The sequence below is a fragment of the Odontesthes bonariensis genome, chromosome 4, assembly GCF_027942865.1.
Source record: "Odontesthes bonariensis isolate fOdoBon6 chromosome 4, fOdoBon6.hap1, whole genome shotgun sequence".
Classification (NCBI taxonomy): Eukaryota; Metazoa; Chordata; class Actinopteri; order Atheriniformes; family Atherinopsidae; genus Odontesthes; species Odontesthes bonariensis.
This window is the reverse complement of record NC_134509.1, coordinates 4,758,846-4,783,192: the sequence shown is the minus strand read 5'-3', so window position 1 is coordinate 4,783,192 and position 24,347 is coordinate 4,758,846. Positions and strand designations below refer to the sequence as shown.

At 39.7% G+C, this 24,347-nt stretch overlaps 1 protein-coding gene across 2 annotated transcripts; it reads left to right on the top strand.

Annotated features, from left to right (window-relative positions):
* Positions 1-315: 315 nt before the first annotated feature.
* mcoln1a (mucolipin TRP cation channel 1a) lies at positions 316-23,839 on the top strand. 2 transcript variants are annotated; one of them, XM_075462589.1, is made up of 15 exons: positions 316-486; positions 978-1,047; positions 6,993-7,273; positions 8,023-8,190; positions 8,896-9,049; positions 10,538-10,619; positions 11,579-11,675; positions 13,656-13,755; positions 14,302-14,408; positions 14,590-14,739; positions 15,620-15,721; positions 15,819-15,941; positions 20,594-20,800; positions 20,953-21,083; positions 22,277-23,839. In XM_075462589.1, exons 2-15 carry the CDS (start codon positions 1,029-1,031, stop codon positions 22,311-22,313), a joined length of 1,758 nt encoding a protein of 585 aa, XP_075318704.1. In that variant the 5' UTR covers positions 316-486; positions 978-1,028; the 3' UTR covers positions 22,314-23,839. The 2 variants fall into 2 exon arrangements, with proteins under 2 accessions (XP_075318704.1, XP_075318703.1); XM_075462588.1 differs by lacking the exon at positions 978-1,047.
* Positions 23,840-24,347: the final 508 nt, after the last annotated feature.

The window sequence follows — 24,347 nt, the reverse complement described above, 5'->3', positions numbered from 1 at the left end:
GTGAACTTTTTTATGGTGTTTAAATGCTTTTATAATTCACGGGTCAAAAATGAACCATAAGACAATGCACTCTAGTGGTGTACAGCCCACATGGAAACATAAACGGAAATGAAGTGTGACTTTTTCTAATGATGGGGTCCCTTTAGGAAAAGTCATAGCATTTCAAGTTGGAAAAAGATAGTTTAAGGTATTTTTTCTACAGCTAAACATGGTAGTGGGTCACTTTTGACCCGCAAGACAACAGGAGGGTTAAATTCATGCTCTCCAAACACGAGCCAAAGTCACGTGGTGTCAGTCACATGACTTGACAGACCGGAAGCTACAGCGCAAACGGCAGCAGCAGCAGCAGCAGCAGCTCTCCTCCGGCGGCAGTGTGCCGTCCTTACAGTACAGTAAACCCAGCTTAAGTTTGGGCTGTATCATTCACCTTTTTATTTATTACCTCAGTGACACCCATGGCTGCGACAGGACCCCGGCGCGCCTCTGGTAATGTTCTGACTACCTTTTTAAATGTGACGCTTAACTTAGCTTTTTACTCGCGGCTCTTTGTGCTCTAACCTGTTGAAATGGTTTTTGCCTGTTCATGCGCAGTTTATGTGGTTCTTTGAGTATTTTAACCAGTTTTGAACTACCTTTTCGTGTCAGATAGTGTAAAAAAAAAAAGTGTTTGTAAAGACATGAATCGTAACTGTACTGGACAGCTGAAGTACAGTAGTCTGTATCAACAAGTGTGTGTTTTCCCCAAAGAGCTCCTTTTAACATCAGGTTTTTGCTCTGGTGACTCTATACTTTAACCCCTGTTGACAAAGTGGGATTTTCCCTCTCTGCTCCTGCATCAGTCATGGCTGCCACGACCAGCTGGAAAACAATAACAGAAAGGTTACTGAGGCCTTTCCATTATCACATGCGGCAGTTAAAACAGATATATGCCGAGTCAGAGTTAAAGTCATTTCTCTTTTTCTCTGTCATCAATACAGCTTCTTAAAACCCTAACCCCTCAAAGAGGTACTCGGTTCATTGAAGTAAAAATGCAGAATGCAAAGTTAGGTGAGTCACTGTATTTGCATTGCTGTTTATTTATTTATGTTTGTTCTAGTTGTTTGTGATATGAGAGCTAAGTTAATTGACTATTGGAAAAAAAAAAGATTCATATTTTGACAGGGAGTTATCTGTCGGAGTTTTTGTCTTTTTGTGTGTTTGGAAGCTTTAGCTTCAGCGATATGTATTTGAGGCAATAATTACAGCATTAGATCACCTCGTGTTGACATCTGAGGTTGCGGTGTTTCTGTTGCTCATTTGTTTACCTTGTCAGACCAAAGCCCATTAAAATTAAAACTCACAGGCAGTATCACCACAGCCCCTTTTAGTAGATCATCTAAATCCAGGCGTCTGAAATCTCTCATGCATAATAATCTCTCAAAGTTTGTTTCATAAGCTCCTTATATGCATGGTTGAGTCTGCTATACTTTTTGAGAGGTTGTTGATGTGAGTTGCATTAAGTATGGCTCTGCCAAGTACGGTTTTCCTCGTTTTGTTCTTTTATACAAACACACAACAACCCCCAAACCCAAGGCACAAACTGAAATAATATAAAAAGTCTCCCCTGAAAGCATGAGCTCTGTAAGTGTCCACCTAATATAAAGGAATAAAGTCTCTTAAAGACAGAAAGTCCTTGTTGTGTGGTCCAAAAACAACCCAAATGTATGTTCCAAGACACATTACGTATTATGTCAAGCTGTCTCAGCCTCAATGCAATACACACAAACAAAAGCAATCGGTAAAGAACTGATAAATTTGTGGGTTCTTTGAAGGGGAAGAGGAAAATACATATATACATAAAAAAATAAATAAATTGAAATAAAAACAAACCAGTAATAATAATAATAATAATAATAATAATAATAAATTAGAAAAGAATAAAATAAAGTAAAGGGGGGGGGGCTCATTTCAAATTCCAACAGTATCCCAGCCTTCTACTTTAATATTATTATTTTCAAGAAAGTTGCAAAATATGTGCCTGTGATAGTTAAATAGTAAGATAGTTGAACAAAGATGTGGAACACACTTATTGTAAGTCGCTTTGGATAAAAGCGTCTGCAAAATGGCCGTAATGTATTTTTCTATTCTATTCTATTCTATTCTATTCTATTTCTTCTTGTTGTGACAAGAAGAATTTGGTCAGAAGTAGATTTTTGTAAAGGTTTGGACACAATTGTGGTCAAGAAAAAAAAAACATGTGCTGTAGATATATGCCGTTCATACGTCATCAGCTTTAAAGTTGCAACATCGGTTCACCCGGAATGGAGATAGCTGTCTTTTTAAGGCTCTATTATTTTATCTCTCTCTCTCTCTTCACCTGTTGATGAAACCTGCCAACGGCTTAAAAACACACCTGCAACGAAAAGATGTGTCCAAGTTCAGACAAAGTGTCACCTCCTACATACAGATGGCCTAGAGAACGGTTATCAGCCATCGCCTGTTCGCAGTCAGCATATTTCCTTTAGCCTTGGAGATACTGCGAGTTTTAGCCTCTCAACCTGTGGGTGGCCTTTTGCTGCGTAGGACTAACTAGATCTCAGCTCTGATGCAGAGTTGTTGACAGATTTCCAGTTACGATAGATTGGCAGGCAGCTCCGTCAGTGTATCTGCCAACGCTCCAGAGGCGACGGTGAACCGGAAGAGCCAGATGTTTTCATAGATTTATACAGCTTGAGCGACACTGTCTCCTTAAAGTCGAACCTGGCGGAACAGCCGACGGCCTGCGCCCACTTTTGTTTGTCTGATGGCTATCTGCCGTGAAGATCGACACACTCCTCTGATCGACGATACGGTTGTGTCGTGCACCCATTGTCTGCTTGAAATGTTAAGTGGTTGGAGTCTTTCAGCTGTTTGTCATTCCTCTCACCGCAAACCTTATTGATGCCAGCCACTGCGTGTCTCTGCGAAGTGTGTTGAAGACAGGCGCTCATCTTTCTTGAGCTGCACGAAATAAAACAACTATAAATAATATCTACTTACTTCAAAAGAAGGCCATCCGAATTGTTGATAAAGTTAATTATATAACACCAACAAATCCTCTTTTTATTAACCAAAACGCAATAAAATTTCCTGATCTTGTTAAATTGAACACTGCCGTAGTGATGTAAAAGGCGTATAATCACATGCTCCCATCACCAGTCCCGGAGCTCTTTGAGCAGCGAGAGAGTCGGTATAAACTTAGAGGAACAGGTATATTCAAAAAGATTAAAACTAGAACGAATAAAAAAAGGTTTTGTATTTCTATTCAAGGTGTTAGGGTGTGGAATAAGCTAAATGAGAACTTAAAAAGTTCTAAAACACTAGAAAATTTAAAAAAAAAGGTATAGATCATTATTAATTGAAAATTATAAAACTATAGTATGATTGATGTACATTGTTTTGCTTTAAATCTTCTGTCATGTTTCAGATGTTTTCTGTAAAGTTGTAAAATATCGGCTGCAGTTGTGTTTGCTAGTCTTGTTTTCTTGGAATCGTATATAACGTGTGTAATAGGGCTAGGCACAATAAGTTTCTTTTTACTTCAGCCTAGACCCTTTTGGTCATTACATAATCAAAGAAATCGATTGATGTTTATATTTTGTTATGTATAATAATGACCAAATAAAATTACCTTACCTTAAAGCTATAATGTGTAATATTTCACGTTGTCTATTAACAAATTTGAGTCTTATCATTCACAAGTATTACCTCAATCGTTATTAATTACCTCCATCACAAAAGTGCAGTGTTCTTATATTCTTTATATTCAGTATGCGAATGTACATAACAGTGTTACACTCCAATGAATGTCTCCATGTCGCTCCGCCATTTTAAAACTACGGGATTTGTAGAAGGACATGTCATCAGCTTCGCCCTTTCCGTATCGAAATGTGGAAACGGAAAGGGCGAAGCTGATGACATGTCCTTCTACAAATCCCGTAGTTTTAAAATGGCGGAGCGACATGGAGACATTCATTGGAGTGTAACACTGTTATGTACATTCGCATGCTGAATATAAAGAATATAAGAACACTGCACTTTTGTGATGGAGGTAATTAATAACGATTGAGGTAATACTTGTGAATGATAAGACTCAAATTTGTTAATAGACAACGTGAAATATTACACATTATAGCTTTAAATCCTCTCGGGTTAACACAAGAAGTGACCCTTGTAAATATGGCTGTGGTTTATTGCAAGAAAACCCTTCTGGTTATTATAAATACTTTGGGCACAGTAAACACGGCTTGTTTGTTTGCGTCAGGGATTGGTGCTTCTTAAAGAAAACTACACTGTCACAGAGTAATGTGGGACAATAATTTAGTCATTACAGTTGCTCGCTTTTCTATGTCATGTTCCTGTGTTGAATTTTTGTCTCGTTCACTGTTAGCGGTGGGTTATATTGAACGCCGGTGGTTTGTTTCACTTCTCATTCGGACGGGGCAATTCTGCTAAGCTGTTGGTTTGCTCTGCTGACTTATTGTGTCTGTGTGGGATTCCTCCTGATTCATTAGTCTCTCTGGTGTTGTCACACGCTAACTTTTGAAGAGGTGTAAATTTGAAATTCCCCTTTCCACTGATCATGTGGTTTTTTTTTCCCATTTATTACCCACTTTTCAGGCCATTTCCTGAATGACCTCGTTCTTCGCTTCTTTACAGCGTGTCGAAACCATGTGACGAGTATTAGGAATAATGATCCAGCTTCGTTATGAGTGGTTTTCTTGTGAAGTGTGTTCAGTTGCTCTAGAGACACGACACACTTACCAGCAATGTTTCTGATCATAAACTGTCTAGGCTAGTTCTTTTTTTATTATTATTTATTGTCTACCAGAAATCTCTGAAAGGATATCAGGAAGAAAATATAGACTTTTCATTTAGATGTCACCTTTGACCCCTGTTCAAACTCTGTTTTTTTTTTTGTTTTTTTTTTTTTAAACTTGAGTTCTCATGTCCGTGTCATTTTATGGTTGAATTCTATGATTTAATAATGCTTAAACTGTCTCCTGTTATGGCTCTTCTTGCACTTCTTGCACTCTTTAGGAAGATAGATTTCTCCCTTTTAAGTGTCACTGGTTCAACTACATTTCTACACAGAAGAGATATTGCGTCATCTGGAACTCAATTTTCAACACTTAAAGAGGCAGAGAGTAAATATTACTCTTCTCCAAATTATATACGAATTTAACACGTAGTTTAGCTTTAGACGTCGTTCACAATCTAACACCAATAAAAAAGGACTTATTTCAGCTACTTTAGAGGGTAACCCTTAGCAGCATTTGTGTCCCAGGGTTCAGTGCCGGAGGGGACGGAGAGAAGAAGAGCCTCGCTCTGTGATAGACGGAGAAAGTGTCAGACTGTGGTGAGAGTGATGAAAGCTGGAGGCTGACTGTCGAGGCTCAGGCGTGTGTGATACAGACAGGAAGTGTACTCTGGGATTCATTCGGGATGATTCTCAATTAAATTACTTTAATTACAAAAGCAGTATTTGTTTCATTAGAACATTATGATCCATCATCCGTTTTCTACTCTCGCTTTATCCAATTCAGAGTGGTGGGGAGGCCGGAGCCTATCCCAGCTGCCATTGGCTGAGAAGCAGGGAACACCTGGACAGGTCGCCAGTTGAATTAAAAGACTTGAATGAGCTTTTTTTTTTTAACAGATTTTTTAATGTCAAAACAAGACAAAGATTAGAAAAGTTGTAAACCATAAGTCACAGGTCTGCTGTGTCTACCCAAGGACAGCAGTTGGTGGTGTTTAAATCTGTTTTACAGGTGGACATGGTGCATTTGTTGATTATGACGGGCCGTGGCCGACCTAGCCAGGTTAGATCTGGAACACTCAATATACTGTTGCTGCATACACAGTCTTGAAATGATTGAAATTTATTTGCCCATCCGTGTTCCTTTTGCTTTGGGCGTTTTCTTTCTATTCCTCTTTTTGTTCAGGTGTAGCACTGAGCGGACGTGTGAGACGGGTTTCCCTTTGTGATGCTATCATTTCTAGGAACAGATTGCATCAGATTTACAACTTTATTTTGAACACTTTAAATGAAGAAAATGAAGCCCTTCTTTTTTTTATTGTCTGTCTCTAACTCTGTTTGGCTTAAGTTCCTCTGGGGAATTTAATGCACCACTGATTCATACAGCACTGATCTCTACTAACACCTATTTGAATATCTTATATATGCAAAGGACCTAAAGATATCCAGGCAGTCGGGAGTTCTGCGCAAGCTTTTGGCTTGTTGGAGAGTTCCTCAGTTCCTCAGTCTGGTCATCAGTTGTCTTTGAGTAGGAGCGTTAATTAAAAAAGGTTTTTAGATTAAGTAAGATAAGTTATGAGAACCTCTTAAAGGTGGGGTAGGGGTTCTTTTTTCTGGAGTATTTTTTTTTACATATTGCTTGAAATACTCTTCACACCCCCATTGCAACCAATTAATTAAAAGTTTTGACACAAAAATGAAAAGTTTTAGTGGCCTCTAGAACGTACAATCTAGGAAAAACACTATCCAATCATACTGAACGGACCGTTAACGATGATTGGATTCTGATGTGTCTATCAAACTGCAATCTGCTCCTCCCTCCCCCTCCTTCCCCCTGTGCACGTACCCTGCTCCGTGAACGAATTACGCGTCCAGAAGCTTGGCAGGAAGCTAAACTAGAGCCAGCTTGGCTAGCACCTAGCATTATTAAACGTATAGTTAGCATATACTAAATACGGCAACCATCGATGCTTGCTGTCAGAACAGCGCTCGTGCACCTTCGTGCTCGTGAACAAGCATTGCGCGTTCATGTCCTCTAGAGGCGTGGCTTCGGGGGGAAAGTCTGAAGAAAGGGGTTGGGACTTTTGACCTGTGTATTTTCAAAATGCAGCTTCGCTGGACTCAAAATCCAGGATCTCCTACCCTACCTTTAAGTGCAAAAATGACATGATGATTACTGAAAACTGAAAAGCTCTTTATTTCTTGTGTGCACCAGAGCAGGACGGCCTGTCCTCCCCCGTTATCCCCCGATACGGTTCCACAGACAGCAGCGGCGAGCACGACCATCAGAGCAACAGCCATGACAGCAACCATAACAACCACCAGTTTCCCACGGCAACAGCGGGTCAGTGGGCCAGAGCTGATCAGGAGGAGGAGGCCATTCGCAGGAAGCTGAAATACTTCTTTATGAGTCCTTGTGATAAATATCACGCCAAGGGCCGGAAGCCGTACAAGCTAATCCTGCAGCTGCTCAAGATCATTGTAGTCACAGCTCAGGTAAAAGTTGTTCTGACTCACTGAAACTGTTGATGATTTCATATTTATTGCGTGTCGTCGTGGTGCTGAAGTAAATGCTGTCACGTGGAAGCGCGAGTGGCAGCAGCGCTCTCAAATCACCCTGAATGAATTCAAACTGTAACGGATATCAGCATTATTTATCACTTTGTTTATTTAGCTGGGTCATTACATGATTCTCACCTTTCCGGTTGTGGTCATTTATAAGGTGGAGAAATGCAGAGAGAGCATTGTGATTGTGTGCGACAGACGGAGCATAAATTACAGGCTATTTCCTCAACCAAAAGGCTGCCGTCTTACAGGTGTACCTGGAATAGACGGGGAAGAATTTGATATAGTAATTTTTGACATAAGGACTGCCTTGGTTTGGAAATTTTCCATCTCTTACTGTCATCTTGAATTTTTTTCCCCCTTAAAACTAGTTCTGCTGGTCTGCATGTTGCCTCCCACTCTTTGTTGATAATGCTGCTAAGTTCAAACACAACTTTATTTATTTAGTAGGTAACCTCAGCCACCATCTTCATGCGGTAAATAAAACACTATGATTTTCAGCAGTGCACTTTACGCATCATGTCCAGGCTTGTGTTTTTTCTGTAGTGAATCCCTTGTTGTTTGGCACATGTGTGAACAGCAAACTGAGGCCATGTGTATTTCAGGTGAAAATTGATGTATTTTCAACTCATCTTCCTCCTGACACAACCCTCTTCTCAGTTTTATTTCATCTGTTGCAGTTGGTGATGTTTGGCCTTAGCAACCAGGTGGTGGTGACTTTTAAAGAGGAGAACACGATGACCTTCAAGCACCTCTTTCTCAAAGACTACGATGAATCCTTAGACGACTCGTTTGCCGTTTACTCCCAGCAGGACGTCTACGACCACATCTTCTATGCCGTGGATAAGGTGAGCCTGAAGGAAGATGGAAAAAAATCTTTTTACTAGAATTAGAGTTTTCTTACATAACAGAACAACTTCAGGATTATAATTCATCTTAAACACTGGAAAGTATGGCCGCTCATGCATGATATCTAAGTGGCAGTCAGCCACATACACTTCTCATGTCATACTAAGGTTATAAAATCAGGACATAATGGCTTAGGCTATGGAAATATTATTGAATACCCAGTGTAATCAATATTGCATCAATGATATGAATCCAGATTTTGGTCAGTTATAAAGTAGAAACATTTTCATACTTGCCCTTTGTCCTTATTCGATCAAGTGGGTTGTTTTGATGATTAGAATGTCAAAAACAAATAGTTTTGTGAATGAGATTTCCTGATAAATCCTGAACCATGTGACACACCGCCAACATGGTGTCTGCACCAAAGGAAAAATAAGGTGTTTAAAAATAGTACACTGGAACGATACCTGTGTTTGCCAACCGGTTTAGATCTTTCAGTAGCAGCAGAAGTGGGGGACAAATCGACATCTTTGTCTCAAGATGTTGTGGAAAAGAAGGAAAACACGACATCTTTGATGCTTGGCTTTAGCTTTAGTTATGTGTTTTCATAGCCAACAGGTCATACATGCATGCAAACCATACAGATTATTTGTTTGGTAGAAAGTTACGGATGCACTGAAAGCTCTCTTTCTCCCCCCCCACAGTATCTGGCCTTACCAGAGACATCAGTAGGACGCTATGCGTACGTCTATGGCAGTGAGAATGGCAGTGCACTCTCCCTCTGCCAGCAGTACTACAAGAAGGGACGGATCGACCCAGCCAACGATACTTTCAGCATAGACCCTCAAATCATCACAAGTATGGGAACTGCAGTGTGTGGGACACGTTGCTGTCTTGTACTTGAATAATGCTAACAGAGCTTGAAGGCTAAAGCGTGACATTTTTTATCAGTGCGACCAGGTGTTGCAGCTAAACAAGTTTGCATTTAAAGGTGGGATCTGCGGGAAATAAGCAAACATGACATGGAAAGAACAGTGACAGTTCTAGAGGTGGAGACCAAATGAACTTCTACAGGTCCTTCTAAAAAAATTAGCATATTGTGATAAAGTTCATTATTTTCCATAATGTAATGATAAAAGTTGAACTTTCATATATTTTATATTCATTGCACACCAACTGAAATATTTCAGGTCTTTTATTGTTTTAATTCTGACGATTTTGGCATACAGCTCATGAAAACTCAAAATTCCTATCTCGGTTTTGAGTAATGAACCAGGCTGGGAGTTTTTTAAAGCCTCAGGAATCTTTTACAGGTGTGTAGAGTTAATTTGTTGATTCAGATGATTAGGTTAATAGCTCGTTTAGAGTACCTTTTCATGATATGCTAATTTTTTTAGATAGGAATTTTGAGTTTATTTTTTTGAGAAGGACCTGTATGTCGACAGCTGCTGCATTTGGATGAATCCCAAGCATTTCTGTCACCTCAAAGAAAGTTGGAGAAACATTTTAAATGTTACAAGTGTTCAAAGATATGTATTATGCATCATAACAGACCACCCTAATCACATTCTGCTTTCCAAAGTGTTTCAACAAAAATAACTGTGGGTTAGATCAAAAGACGATGACGGAGGTCTTTTTATGTCAATATCAAGTTTCTTACTTGAGATATTGACTTCATGTAGACGCCATAGCTTTGTTTTTTATTGGATATTTTATTGTTTTTCAGGGTTTTCTTTCTAAATGGTAAAATTTTTGTTGCGTTGTATTTTAATTGTTATCACTGAAGCACTACTCTTCAGGGTTTTCATGATTAAACAATGATTCTTTTTTCTAAAAGAGGCATGAGAGAGGCATTCTCGCCCATCCATTTAGCACAAATAAGCAGCTCGAAGCACATACATGACATGAATTTACATAAAGGACAGCTCATGAATGAAAAGATATTCTGTCTGCTTAGATTTCCATTCTAATGCCCTCAAATTCTTATATATTGTTAACATAAGTGTCAACAAATTTGATATGGGGGTAGGAGTGAGGTTCATGCAACTTTATTTTCCACATCATACATGAGAATCCAGGAAAAGGAGGTGTTGCGTGCCATCGGAGTTTCTTACTTCCTCATATCGTTGTATTTGAGTCACACTTTACTGGTTTTTAGGGGAATTTGACATCAGCAGTGGAGAGATTATTTAAGAATCCATCCAAGCCTCATATTGTGTGTCTGATAAGTTTATTAGAAATTTGAACAGATTCACAAACAAAGGGTTTTTCTAGAAAGTTTATACATTTATACAGGGGGAAAGTGAAAGGTCGCCTCTAAATGAAGTGTATTCCTGTATTCCTCAGACTGCGTAGGTGTCGACCCTCTGTCGGTTCCTTCGGGTCTGCTCACCAACAGCTACAAGAACTTTACACTCAAGTTCTACAAGTAAGGCTTCATTTTTTTTCCTCCATTTTTGGCCTCTAATCAGTGAGGTTATCTCGACTGAACTTCATCTGATGATTACATTCAACAAGTCACTTATCTGTGCTGCACAAACACAAGCACAAGCTCAAGCATGCATCCAAGAGCACCGACTCAACAGGTGTTGGTACAAAAACACACCTGTGCAGGTATGCATAGTTTTGTCGTCCTGCCTGGGGTGTGTTTCTGGTCAGTTTAAAGGGATAGTTCGCCTCTTTTGACATGAAGCTGTATGACATCCCATATCAGCAACATCATTTATGAACATCTTCTTACCCCCTGCTGCGTCCTGTGAGCAGAGTTCCAGCCTCGTTTTGGTGTTGACGAAGGTAGTCCGGCTAGTTGGCTGGGGTTTAAAAAAATAAAGCGTTTTGCTTCTCAAAACAATATGCGTTCAAAAGAGTAATACATTTGCAACACAAAATCAAAGACCTCACATCGCTTGGCCCTATTTTCTCTCCCTTCGTATCACTGCCTGCTGTGCAGACCGAGCAGACCGAAGTGCAGACCGAGCAGCAAACACCGTAACAGGTGCGGCTGTCGCTAGGTGGCTTGACGCATTGATATCAAGGGAGGCAAAAATAGCGCCAAGCGATTGTGAGGTCTGACTTTTTCCTGGAGAACGAGTTTGTGATGCAAATGTATTACTCTTTTGAACGCATATTGTTTTGAGAAGCAAGACGCTTTATTTTTTAAACCCCAGCCAACTAGCCGGACTACCTTCATCAACACCAAAACGAGGCTGGAACTCTGCTCACAGGACGCAGCAGGGGGTAAGAAGATGTTCATAAATGATGTTGCTGATATGGGATGTTACACAGCTTCATGTCAAAAGAGGCGAACTATCCCTTTAAGTCCCCTTGGTAATGTAAAAATAATTCTGTTTTCTTGTTTGTGTGTGTGTTTGTATTTCTTTTGTCAAGGCTGATTAATGTTACCATACAGTTCCAGCTGAAGGCAATCAATATACAGACGATCATCAACAACGAGATTCCCGACTGCTACACGTTTTACATCACAGTAAGTTCAACACTGAAATAGATACATAATAATAGTATAAGAGTAATAGTAGTAATAATATAATAATAGTAACTGGTGACTGCTTTGTAAGTCGGTGACATGTAGTCGGACCACAAATGCTTTGATTTCCAGAACAACTCTTGGACTCTTTTTGTTCATACTCAGAGGCAGGGACTCTCACAAAATTACGAATGGACGATCGGTTTGCCTTTATGTATTTGTTTCGCCTCTCTCAGTTCAAGTGTTATTATTATGTAAACCTCAACGTTTTCACTTGGCTAAGTTGGAAACATCAATGAGAATGTGGATTTTAACAGCTGTTAATAATGAGAAATGACTCTGAACAAATATTTTGACCCATATAATCTTGTCAAATGAAGAAGTTATCTTGTTCTGCGTAAGAAAAATAAACATGATGGGCTGAAAAGCAGCTTTTATTTGAGAAATAAAACATGGCACAACAAATAGAATGAAGTGAGAGAACAATGCAGTTACAAAAAGCAGTGATCTGTCAGACATCTTACTTGAATCTTGGATGATTTTAAAAAGGATGAAATGTAGCTTTTTCCCTTATTTACCCTGCTAATTATAACACAACATGTGATCAAAGAATAAAGAGAATCATGTGCTGAGGGTAGATCAGGCCTTCTGGTGAAAAACGTGTGTAGAAAAACAGAAAATAACTCTTAAGACTTAGATACACAGAGGACTCTGATGGTAGCTGGTGATATAATATTAATAATTGTTAATGCAATGATAGGAAGACAAAGATATAAGAGATGCCCCACTTGCTCAAAAAAAGCAACACAAGGGCGAGACTTTTCATAAGAGAAAAGACAAATGACTTCCCTGTTCAAAGGTTCAGCCAATAAAAGTTATTGTGACATTTTGGAGAACATTGATACAATGAAAACCAAGTACCCTAGCAACATTAAAGTAACCAACATGACACAAGGCTGTTCTGTTTATCTGTGATACACCATAAAAAAACCCCACAATATTCCAAAAGCATATGGCAGGCGTACGGCTGGATGAGCGTCACACAGAGGCTGCTGTTGTCCTCAGTTAGCACATGACTCTCTGGGATTTTACTTGAAGCTTTAAAAGTTAGTGCTGCTAATGTTGTAAAAATGACCTCGTAAACATTTTTTTTATATATACTTTTTATTTAGTTCTTTTCAGTTTAAGGGGACACAGGTTGACAACAAACTGTCAAACTTGTATTTAATGTCCAGTGTCTTTACTTGCTAACGTGTAGCGTCCTCAATTGTTTTGATAAAAGCAGTCCATTTCTCCCATTTCCTGGGAAAGATCTCTCCTCTAGATCTGAGAGAGAAAGTTATCTTTTCCATTAAACATATTTCCTTCACTCTGTCCATCTATTGATTAAAGTTTGGAGACTCCGTTTTATACCAGCACTTTGTTATAGCTTTTTTACAAGCCATCAACAGTATTTTACATAGGTACCAGTCTCTTTTAATAATCACATTCTCATTGAAGACACAAAAATAAAGGACCCTCACATTGTTAGGAATTGTGTATCCCAGAATCTTCCCCACAGTTGTACATACATTACTCCAAAAAACACATCTGTTAATGGAAAAATAATAATACTTTGGACAGTAAATTATTTATTTTCTATACATTTGAACTGGTTCTGATATTTTAACACAATCAGTCTCATTCCACACCAAACACTATCCTCAAGATCAATATTAATCCTTTTTTCAAAATTCTGTTTTATGTTTATGCATTTAGCAGACGCTTTTATCCAAAGCGACTTACAAATGAGGATATAACATTACAGCTATCATCAAAGCTAACAATAAGCTACATAGAAGGAAAACTTACCCGATATATATATATATATATATATATATATATATATATATATATATATATATATATTGAGTTTCATTAGTTATACATTTTCTGCTTCAAGTGATATGAATTACATGTTGACATTTTGTTCTCTTCCAGATAGTTCTGGACAATAAGGCTCACAGTGGGAAAGTGAAGATCTGGTTGGAAAACCAGGCAAAAATAAAGGAGTGCAAAGACCCGAGCGTCTCTGGGCACGGTGAGACAACAGGGGCCTCATTCATGATTAAACAATATACATATCCTGTTGGGTGAAATAGTCCCCTTTTGCCAAAGTTGGGATTCGTAAATTCCTACGTACGTGAAAGCTTCTCAAACACTTATTTTTGTTTCATGTTGCATCTTACAGCTCCACTTTATCATAAACAATCAGACCAGCAGTGTTGTTTTTACTCGTGAGCCACAACTGTTCCACGTTCCAAGTACCTTTTTATAGTTGTAGAAGAAAAGGCCGACAGTTATCACAATTATCATAATCTCTTTAGAATGTCAGATCAGTGTGGGATTTGCACTTCTAAAACAAACAGCAGGGGGAACAAGAAACTGCAGCAGCAGCATCCAAGACAAGCACCACACCAGCGAGTGAACCAGCAAGCCAAAATGTTCAAGAACACCAACAAACCCATGTTAAAAGTGACTGAGCCATAAAGAAATTTCAATTCCTGCAGTGGCTGTTATAGTAATACTGTTGTCAGAATGAAGTGAAAGACTTTTATTTATTTATTATCTTTTTTGTTTTCCCCAGCTGAGAACTATACACGTTTGGCATTTGACGTGGCCGTAGCTCTGCTGTGTCTGCTGTCTCTGGTGCTGTGTGGACGCTCCATACTGAGAGGCATCGTGCTCCAACAGGTAAGGAAAGTCTGTTGCAACCAAAGAAATGCGCCACCAGAAAGTCGTACATTTCTGGCCTTAGTTTACAACATCGATGAGCAGACTGAGGACGTTGTAAATTTAAAAACTTAAAAAGCAGCTCCTGTGTTGGCCTGCAGTTTTCATGTTTCTCGCCCTTCTCTCTGTCTTCGCTCCTCAGGAGTTTGTGCAGTATTTTAAGGAGACTCTGGAGCGTAGAGTGTGCTGGGGAGACCGGATGGAGTTTATTAATGGTTGGTATATTCTACTCATTGTCAGCGACATCTTTACCATCACTGGCAGTATCATCAAAATCGGCATCGAGTCAAAGGTTTGATATCAGCTACGGCTCACGTTGTAGCTTCATTCTGTTCAACATGCTGTACAGTAGCAAATAGGGCTGGGTAAAAAAATCGTTTGGATCGATTTCATTTTAAATTTTGCAAAAGCGTTTTGTAGGGCATGAGATCGATTTATTATTTTTCTTCCCATGAAGTTAACCCCAGTAGTCCCGTGCGTGATGCAACAGTGGCGCGTTTACGTCCGCTTGTCATTCAAGCGCACAAGCAGGTAAAACTCCGCTCAGCAGATGATGTTGTCACTGCAAAAAGGAGCTGCCTAACCCCAGATCAGGTCAATGAGCTCCTTTTCCTGCACAAGAATCTCACAATTACCAAGTGAGAAAAAAGTCACAATAACAGGACTTGACTTTAGATCGTTTAAGTTTACTTTTAGTTTTGTTACCATTATTATTATTATTATTATTATTATTATTATTATTATCATCATTTTTGCACATTAAGAAACAATGCCTTGATGCAATTTGCAGTAATGGAATGTTTCACTTTAGAACTTTAAAACGGCACTTTTGAGACGGTTGTGTTCACAGCTGAAGTTTAAACTGTCCAATTCACAAGTTTGCACTTAAAACCTGTTGTTTATGGTGAAAATAATAGATAAAATAAAGTACATTAGTATTTTGTAAAACAGTTGAGCCATTTTCATTATTTAAGAGCAGATTGAATTGAATCGAATCCAATCGAATCATGATTAATCAATTCAGGACCTTATGAATCGAAATCGAATCGATTTAGGAAATTGGCCACGATATCCAGCCCTAGTGGCAAATGCCCTCATGTAAAATGTTTAAAAACAGCAATTACGCCACATTTTTTATGCGCTTATTGTCAGTCTTGTTTTTCTCCTGACAGAATTTTTCATCTTATGATGTCTGCGGCATCCTGTTGGGGACCTCCACTCTCTTGGTGTGGGTGGGAGTAATTCGCTACCTCACATTCTTCCAGAAGTACAATGTAAGTCACAGATTCTCTGCTGCTGTAACTGAAAGCTGTTGGTGTGATAACCTGGTAGAAGGTAATTTGCTCCGCCTCTGTGGCTTCTACACCGCAGATCCTCATCATCACACTTCGAGCGGCGTTCCCCAATGTGATTCGGTTCTGCTGCTGTGTGGCCGTCATCTATTTGGGTTACTGCTTCTGTGGCTGGATCGTCCTTGGCCCATACCACGTGAAGGTGAATAAAACTGAGCTTTTTTTTTTGACATGACTGTGGTCATTCGGTATAGTCTGTTCTTAAACATACTATCCTGCCCCTCTGGTGCAAAAATGTCTTATTTGGTCAGTCACTGCTAATTGTTTTAACACTTGAGACCTAGGCTGTGTTCGAAACCGCCTACTAAATACTACATACTTGTAAATGGCATACTCATCGATCAGACAGTATGCAGAGCGTTTACCCACAATGCATTTCACTCGAGCCGAAATCAGCCGGCCTGAAGCTGATTTCTCTTAAGCTCTAAACTCTGTAAACTTTAGCAACATTTGAAACATTTTCAGGTGAGAAAGTAGTCGTTTAGATCCCCAACGTGTTGAAAACCTGACAAAATACCGGCTATTTACCATTTTGTTCCCACGAATTCGGCGCTCCTAAAGCTAGCCGTAGTGAGCAACGCACTTCCGGTTATTTTCACAAAACAAAATACCCGTTGCCTTTTATCATAGGGAAAGCCATTACGATACAATTGGTGCTTTTGTTTTGAAAACAGGAAGTGAACCTACCCTCGTTGTAGCTAGCTTGAAACTGCCGTTTTGACAGGAAATGACGTTCGGCGACGTCACGTTACGTTGCATCTTGGGTAGTTTGAGTATGAGTAGTAACCTCATGATGCATACCCAACATTTCGGAGAATCTAGTATGCATCTAGTATGCAACTTAAAAAAAGTTAAAGTTAGTAGGAGTAGTGGGAGAAGTAGGCGGTTTCGAACACAGCCCTAGTTTAAAGAATCCACACACCTACATAAAATACATTTTGGCTGTTTCAATACTTGTGCTAGAATACAAAATCTAAAAACGATCAATTTCTCTATGAAGAACAAAAACAACAAAAAACTACGAGGGCGAGTAACTTACACTGGAAGCCATTTTTAAGAATCACTTTGTTTCTTCAACATCCATATTGTCTTTCTTAAACTTTCGACTACTTTTGGATATTTCTAGGTTTTAATTGGTCGCTGTATGTAATCTTTGCCATTTTAAGGCAAGGCAAGTTTATTTGTACAGCACAATTCAACTACAAGGCGATTCAAAGTGCTTTACAGAGACATTAAAACACTAGAAATAAAAAGCATGATTTAAATTTTAAACAAAAAAGAAAGAAATAAGAACAATAGATAAAATCAGATAAAAATCAGTAGTTAAAATGTGATTAAGTTTTGAAACTCAAGCTTCAGATTTGGAGCTTTATTCAAATGCAGCTGAAAATAGGCGTGTCTTCAGCCTGGACTTAAACACACTGAGTGTTTCAGCTGATCTGAGGCTTTCTGGGAGTTTGTTCCAGACATGTGGAGCATAGAAGCTGAATGCAGCTTCTCCATGTCTGGTTCTGACTCTGGGAACTGATAGAAGACCGGATCCAGATGAGCTGAGGGGTCTGGAAGGTTCATACTGGGTCAGGAGGTCACTGATGCATTCTGGTCCTGGACCATTCAGAGCTTTATAGAGCAGCATCAGAACTTTAAAGTCTATTCTCTGATGGACAGGCAGCCGGTGTAAAGACCTCAGAGCTGGACTGATGTGGTCCACTTCTTTATTCTCAGTGAGGACTCGAGCAGCAGAGTTCTGAATGAGCTGCAGGTGTCTAACTTACTTTTTAGGTCGACCTGTAAAGATGCTGTTACAGTAATCAAGCCGACTGAAGATGAATGCATGGACTAGTTTTTCCAGGTCTTGCTGACACATCAGATCCTTTAACCTTGATATATTCTTAAGGTGATAGTAGGCTGACTTTGTTACTGCCTTAATGTGTTTTTCCATTCCATATTAGTCCATCACTACACCCAGATTTCTGGCCTGGTCGGTAGTTTCTAGGTGTATAGATTGAAGTTCTGTGGTGACCTGTAATCGTTTCTCTTTGGCTCCAAAGACAATTACCTCAGTTTTGTTTTTGTTTAGCTGGAGAAAGTTGTGGCACATCCAGTCATTAATCTCCTCAATGCATTTACCAAGAGCCTGTACAGGGCCTCGGTCTCCTGGTGACATTGTAATATATATCTGCGTGTCATCTGCATAGCTATGGTAGTTTATTTTGTTGTTTTTTATAATCTGTGCCAGTGGGAGCATGTAGATGTTAAACAGAAGAGGTCCCAGGATGGAACCTTGGGGAACTCCACATGTGATTCTTGTGTGCTCAGATGTAAAGTTACCTATTGACACAAAGTACTTCCTGTTCTCTAAGTATGTTTTGAACCAGTTTAGTACAGTTCCGGAAAGACCTGCCCAGTTTTCCAGTCGTTTCAGTAATATATTGAGATCCAGTAAAACTAAAGGCTGAGTTATACTTCTTTTAACTGCCCTTGCGCTTGCGTCTTGCGCGTATGTTAATGGCTCGAGACGTTTATACTTCATTTTGCTTTGTCGGCGGTTGCGTGTGCTGCGTGGCGATTCACCGCCAGGACAGTAGGTGGAGTAGCGGGTTTTTTCAATGACAAGCCTACTACGATGAAAGGAAATTCACCGCCAGGAGCTCTTTGGCAAGTCTCTCTTCCATAGATTCATGCTTCTTCTTCTTCTTGTAAATAGCCGGTATTTTGTCAGATTTTCAACACCTTGGGGGTCTAAACGACTACTTTCTCGCCTGAAAATGTTTCAAATGTTGCTAAAGTTATATATTTACAGAGTTTAGCCTATAGCTTAAGGGAAATCAGCTTTTCAGGCCGGCTGATTTCGGCTCGGGCAGGAGTGAAGTGCACTGTGTGTAAACGCTCTGCATACTGTCAGATCGATCAAGTAGTAGGCGGTTTCGACCACAGCCAGTGGCTTGCGCTTGCGTCTTGCGTGAAGTTTAGAAAATTGAGGTGACACACGCAAGCACGCAAGGGGGGGCTTGCAACCGCGCAAGGGCTTGCGTCTTGCGTTGCGTCTTGCGTTGCGTCTTGCGTTACCGACTATAAACCAGGCTTTAGACTGACATTTTTCCACCGTCTGTATTCAGACATATGTCATTAAACACTTTGGTCAGAGCAGCCTCAGTGCTGTGGTGCTGTCTAAAACCTGACTGGAAGGTGTTATAGCAGTTATTTTGTTTTAAAAAGTAATTAAACTGTTGAAAAACCGCTTTTTCAATGATCTTACTTAAAAATGGGAGATTTGAGATAGGCCTGTAGTTGTTCATTTGTGTAAAGTGGACCAGTCCCCTGAACTTAAGCGCCTTAGATAAACAGTGGATTTGGGGGTTAAAGAGATGATGGGAGCTCCGTCGACTAAATTAGTTTTCAGTGGATTTTGTTATTCCCTTTCTTCACAATTGAGCCATAGATGAGGTTTGGCCAACCTCTAATACCTTTCTGTCACAGCAGCTGGGTTTCCATCGCTGTCTTTAAGTCACGTTTAGAATAATAAAACAAATCTGGTGAATGAAAACATTCCACAGCGTGGAAGCGCTTCTGCAAATGACGCCCAACCAGGCAAAGTTTAAAATGACATGATTCAGCAGCTGTTTCTTGACTGCACCAGCGTACCGTAAACTTGTGTAACTGACCAGCATCCCAGAGATAAAAATAATTCCTAAAGAAAAGCTCTCGAGTTTTTTTTCTTGATGATATCCATCACAATGTTTTTTTGTTTTTTTTTTCCTCAAGACTTGTTTCCAGTTAATACAACTGCTTCTACTGAATTACCACCACCAGTGACGTAGCCTTTAGCCTGCCGCCCACTTGGGCCGCTACGCAGATTAATAGAGAAGTGTCTGATTCCCATTTCCTTTTTTCGCGGCTTTTCAAAAGATTGCTTCAGAGTTGATTCGCTAAAAAATGGAAACCTGACTAAGGAATTGTCAAATTAGTTCAAATTTACCACATTTCCAAGAGGCATAAAGTTAGATACTCAATTTCCATTTTTTTTTACAGTCGAAAATGGCAAAGGAAAGGGAACAGTTTGTTAATTACAGCATGAAACTGAAGGAGCAGTGATATGAAAACACTTTGCTGTCATCAATAGCTTACTGTGGGTCCTAACTTGTTTATTCCCATGCCCGTGGATTCTTAGTGTCGCGGCCTTTTAAGTTCCCAAAGTATATTTTCTAACAAAGGCCGTGGGTGGCAGCAGGTGGTTTTGTTCTTGCACGCACTTCAGTGTTGATTGTTAAAACATATATGTAGTTTATTTTTGACAAAAAAAATATGAAGCAAACAATAACTAAAGATTTCTTACAATTTGGATGAAAAACGAAAGTTAACTTAATCTGATTTAACAAGATCTAAAAGTGGTCAAAAAAATCATTTAACCACCACCACCTCCCTTGTTTTAAAAGTGAAAACGAAACGCCACTTTCGGGTTTTGGTTTCAGATCGTTTCCGTGTAAAGGTAGCCTAAAAGTTACCAAAATAATCTAAACAATTTCAAACATAAAAATGAATTTCAGATTTTGATTCCAAATTAACTAAAGTATATTCTAGCTGCCCAAAGAAAACTAAATTGATAGAACTTATGATTTACAAAACATAAATGGCCACAACAGTTAGAAAAAAGGTTTGAGGAGTTAGAGTATTTATAGAGCTTTTAAATTAGTTTCATGTGTTCACTTTCCTATTGCCGATTGTGAACAAACTACAGCAACGAACAAGATAAATACGTTCTGAGAGCTCATCCTGATGTCTTATCCTTTACAGTTCCGCTCTCTGTCCATGGTGTCAGAGTGCCTGTTTTCCCTCATCAATGGGGACGACATGTTCGTGACGTTCGCTGAGATGCAGGACGCCAGCTCGCTGGTGTGGCTGTTCAGCCAAGTCTACCTGTACACCTTCATCTCTCTCTTCATCTACATGGTCCTGTCTCTGTTTATCGCTCTCATCACAGGCGCCTACGAGACCATCAAGGTAGGAACGTGCTGCTCTCTAACTAAGTTAACAAAAAGCAGATTAACTGACCGAGAGGGAGATCCCTCATCATCATCTTCATCTCTATCAGGCTGCACTGTGCAAAGTATCATTCTGTGAACACTTTCTTTCATTTTCACGGATTTTAACAGCATCAAACCCAAGAACCCATTCACATCACAGACCTGCACGCCTTCATAGCAGAGTGCACGGACGCACCGAGCTCTGGGAAGTTCAGAGGTCTGGAGACGTCACCATGCTCCTTCTTCTGCTGCTGTGACCGGTGAGTGTCTCTCATCACCCCCAGGACCACAGAAGGGGTATCATGGGATTTAAATTGCACATAAGCAGAGTAACCATTTGAAACAGACCATGGCAACTAGAGGTGGGGGAAATTTCCGATTTTTAGATTAATCTAGATTCGGCCGTGGAAGAATCGAGAACGATTCACAAACATCCAAATTCCGATTATTCAAATATGCCAAGTAAAGCGGAACTAATACAGCAAGTGCGGTCTTCCAGATACTACAGGGAACGGACCGAGAGCACACATCCACCGCACACGCCCCCAGAAAACAAAAACAACAAGCATGGCTGAGCTAACCAACCCACCTCGTCGTGAGATCCGACCTGCTCCTAAACATTTAAAAGCAGATGTGTGGAATAATTTTGGATTCTACAACGTTGATGGAGGAAAAGAATTGGACAAAAGCTACGTTGTGTGCAAGATTTGTCGCGCTAAAATAAAATACTTTGGCAACACAACGAACATGAGAAGTCACACAGCACGATTCCACCCGACGGAGGAGGTGGGAAAGCCGGCTGCTGTTGCTACTAGCAGCCAGAGAACACTTAAGGACGCTCTGAATAAGCTGCCACCCACATCGGAAAAGGCCAAGCGAATTACGAAAGGCATCGCGGAATTCATAGCCATTTTATTTGTAACTAACATTTGCAACACTCAAAGCAGCAAAAAGCACCTTGAGCTGTACACTAAGGTTCAAATGTTCATGAATTTCCATAAAGGTTAATAAAATATAATGGAAATGAATTCAACTCTTTGTTTCTTATTGCAAATGTTTTTTTAACTGCAATTGATGAATGCTCATTCAGTGAGACAAAAAGAAATGTGGAAAAAGTGCGTCAATAATCGTTTTATAATCGAATCGTAGCCTCTGAATCGTAATCGAATCGTGAGGTTCCCCAAGATTCCCACCCCTAATGGCAACGTTGGAAACATAATGAAAGACAATAAAGTAAAAATTGGTGTTGTGCTTCATTCAGTGTTCCATGACTGAATGAAGCTCGGTATCCTTAATGTGTCTGTCAAACAAAAGCAAGGTGTTTAATGGTTTATTTGAGAAATATAACATTTCTACATGTATTTTTATCCTTTTCTTAGTTAGTTTGACAATATGTTTTAAGTCTATTCTTGTAAATCCATCACCATGACTCCCTTTGTTTGACTTCCCCCAGAACAACAACATATGAGGACGTCTTGCTGGTGAACTGAGGTTGACCTCCATTACCTCTGAGGCCTCGTTGGCTCCCCCCCCTGCTGGCCAACCGGGTACATTGCACTCTCAGGGAGCCCGCTGTCTGTGCATGAGCATCCTGTATCTGGGTCAGACGTTGGCGCTGAAGGGGGAGTTAGCCTCAGCGTGTTCAGCCGTCTACAAAAGGAGCTGCAAATCTTTGCTTTTCCTAACTCCACGAAGAAGAAACTGAAGTCAGATAAAGGGCTGGACCTTTCTTCTATTTGAGCAGGACTGAGCAGCACAACGTACGACTAGTGCGCAAACATTTCTTTCGTATTACATTTGTTTTTAGAACAGTATTTTTTTTTCTGTGTTTATTGATGCAAATTGCTGAAGCTTCAGTACGACCTGTTGGTAAGAGACCAAGTGGGCACAAGTGCCATGATGAGGACTGTGTCCCTGCATGCTTGGTGCTAACTATTTATATGTTTTTTTGTTTGTTGTTGTGTGTTTTTTTTTTAAATAGTATTTTAAATTTACACAATTTTGCTTAGCACAGTTGTACGTATTATAATTATACTATGAGCCATTTGTAACAAAAATCAGGATGGTACATTTTAACAGTTGATCAGAGACAAAATGTCACAGTTTGTTTATTCAGCACGAGCATAAGTGTCATGTTGCCCTCCAATGTGGACTCTCTAAAAGCTTTTATTGCTGCACTTTTGTTGCTGTAGGAAACTATGTGATGTGATGTCTCAGTAATGATCAATTTAATGCGATGCACTCACTCACTCTGCATTGCATCTGGTTTGCTGCGTGGCAAAGCTTTAGAGAAGGCCCATGTGCACATTTGTTTAATGATGCCAAACTGTTCTCAAGAAAAAGGAAAAACTTCATCCATTGCATAGAAGTTCAAATGTCAGTCAAGCCTCTTCATTTAGAGACAACACTGATGCCCATTAACCTACTACTGTTGACTTTGGTTAGACAACAAAAAGGCACATTTAGGACAGCAGAAACATAATAATGTCCTGTCATTGTGACTCACAGATGTTTTTTAGTCTGCTGTCTTTTTTTTAAAAGTTCTTGCCTGTAAGAAGCTTGAATAATGTAGATTTCTTATTATTTTGTACTGTATAATACGCACAATAGGTTTCTCACAGTCTGTGCTTAGTGAGATGATTTCTAGTCCAAGCAGCAGGCAGAAATGTTTGCTTCATCTCATAGTCTGCCCAACATACCAGCAGTATCACATTTTTTTTTTTATGGTAAATGTGCAGATGGTTAATGAATTCAAATGTCATACATGCCAAATTGATCAGTGGCTTTAACTTTAAATGGTCTGATAATGTATGTGTGGATTATCTTGTATTACCAAGATGGATCTTTCTTTTTAATTGTTGTTTGAAAGTGTCATGTTTTTATTATATAAATTGACTGCACTTGTACTGTACTTGAGAGATGCAAATGATGTGAGTTGTTGCTTGATGTCATATAAAGTACATTGCCAAACTATAGAGGAAGGTTTTCCTGGATGCCCTTTGGTGTTAAAACGAGAGTTTCTGATTTGTTGTAGTGCAGTTCCACTGATCTGTCAGTAGGGGGAGCAAGTACTACATACGTGTGAACAGCAGCCCAGGCAACGCTGCACAACAAGCACTGCAGGTTTGCTTTTCTACTTTGCAAACCGCTGTTTAAAAGTTGCACCTCTGCCATTTAAGAGAATCTATGATTCTGATTTGAAAGCCCTGCGTGTTTCCGTTGAAAAGCTGCGGCTCAGAACCTTTCAGAGTGGGTGAATTACAATTCCAGATCCTCTCTTTCAGAGCAGTCTGATACGATTAGCTCATTTCCTGGTTACTGAGCTCTCCGAGCAGGGTTTGGCAGTTGAGATTGCACATCTTTGCTTTCCACCCACTTAACCTAATACCATCATACATTATGTACTGCTCTGACCATCCCTCGTGTTTGTGTGTGAGACAGAGGGATAGTTTAGCATTTAATGCGCCCCATAATCATAGTTTATTAATCTTCCCGGGGAAAAGTCTGACCTATACACTGTTTTC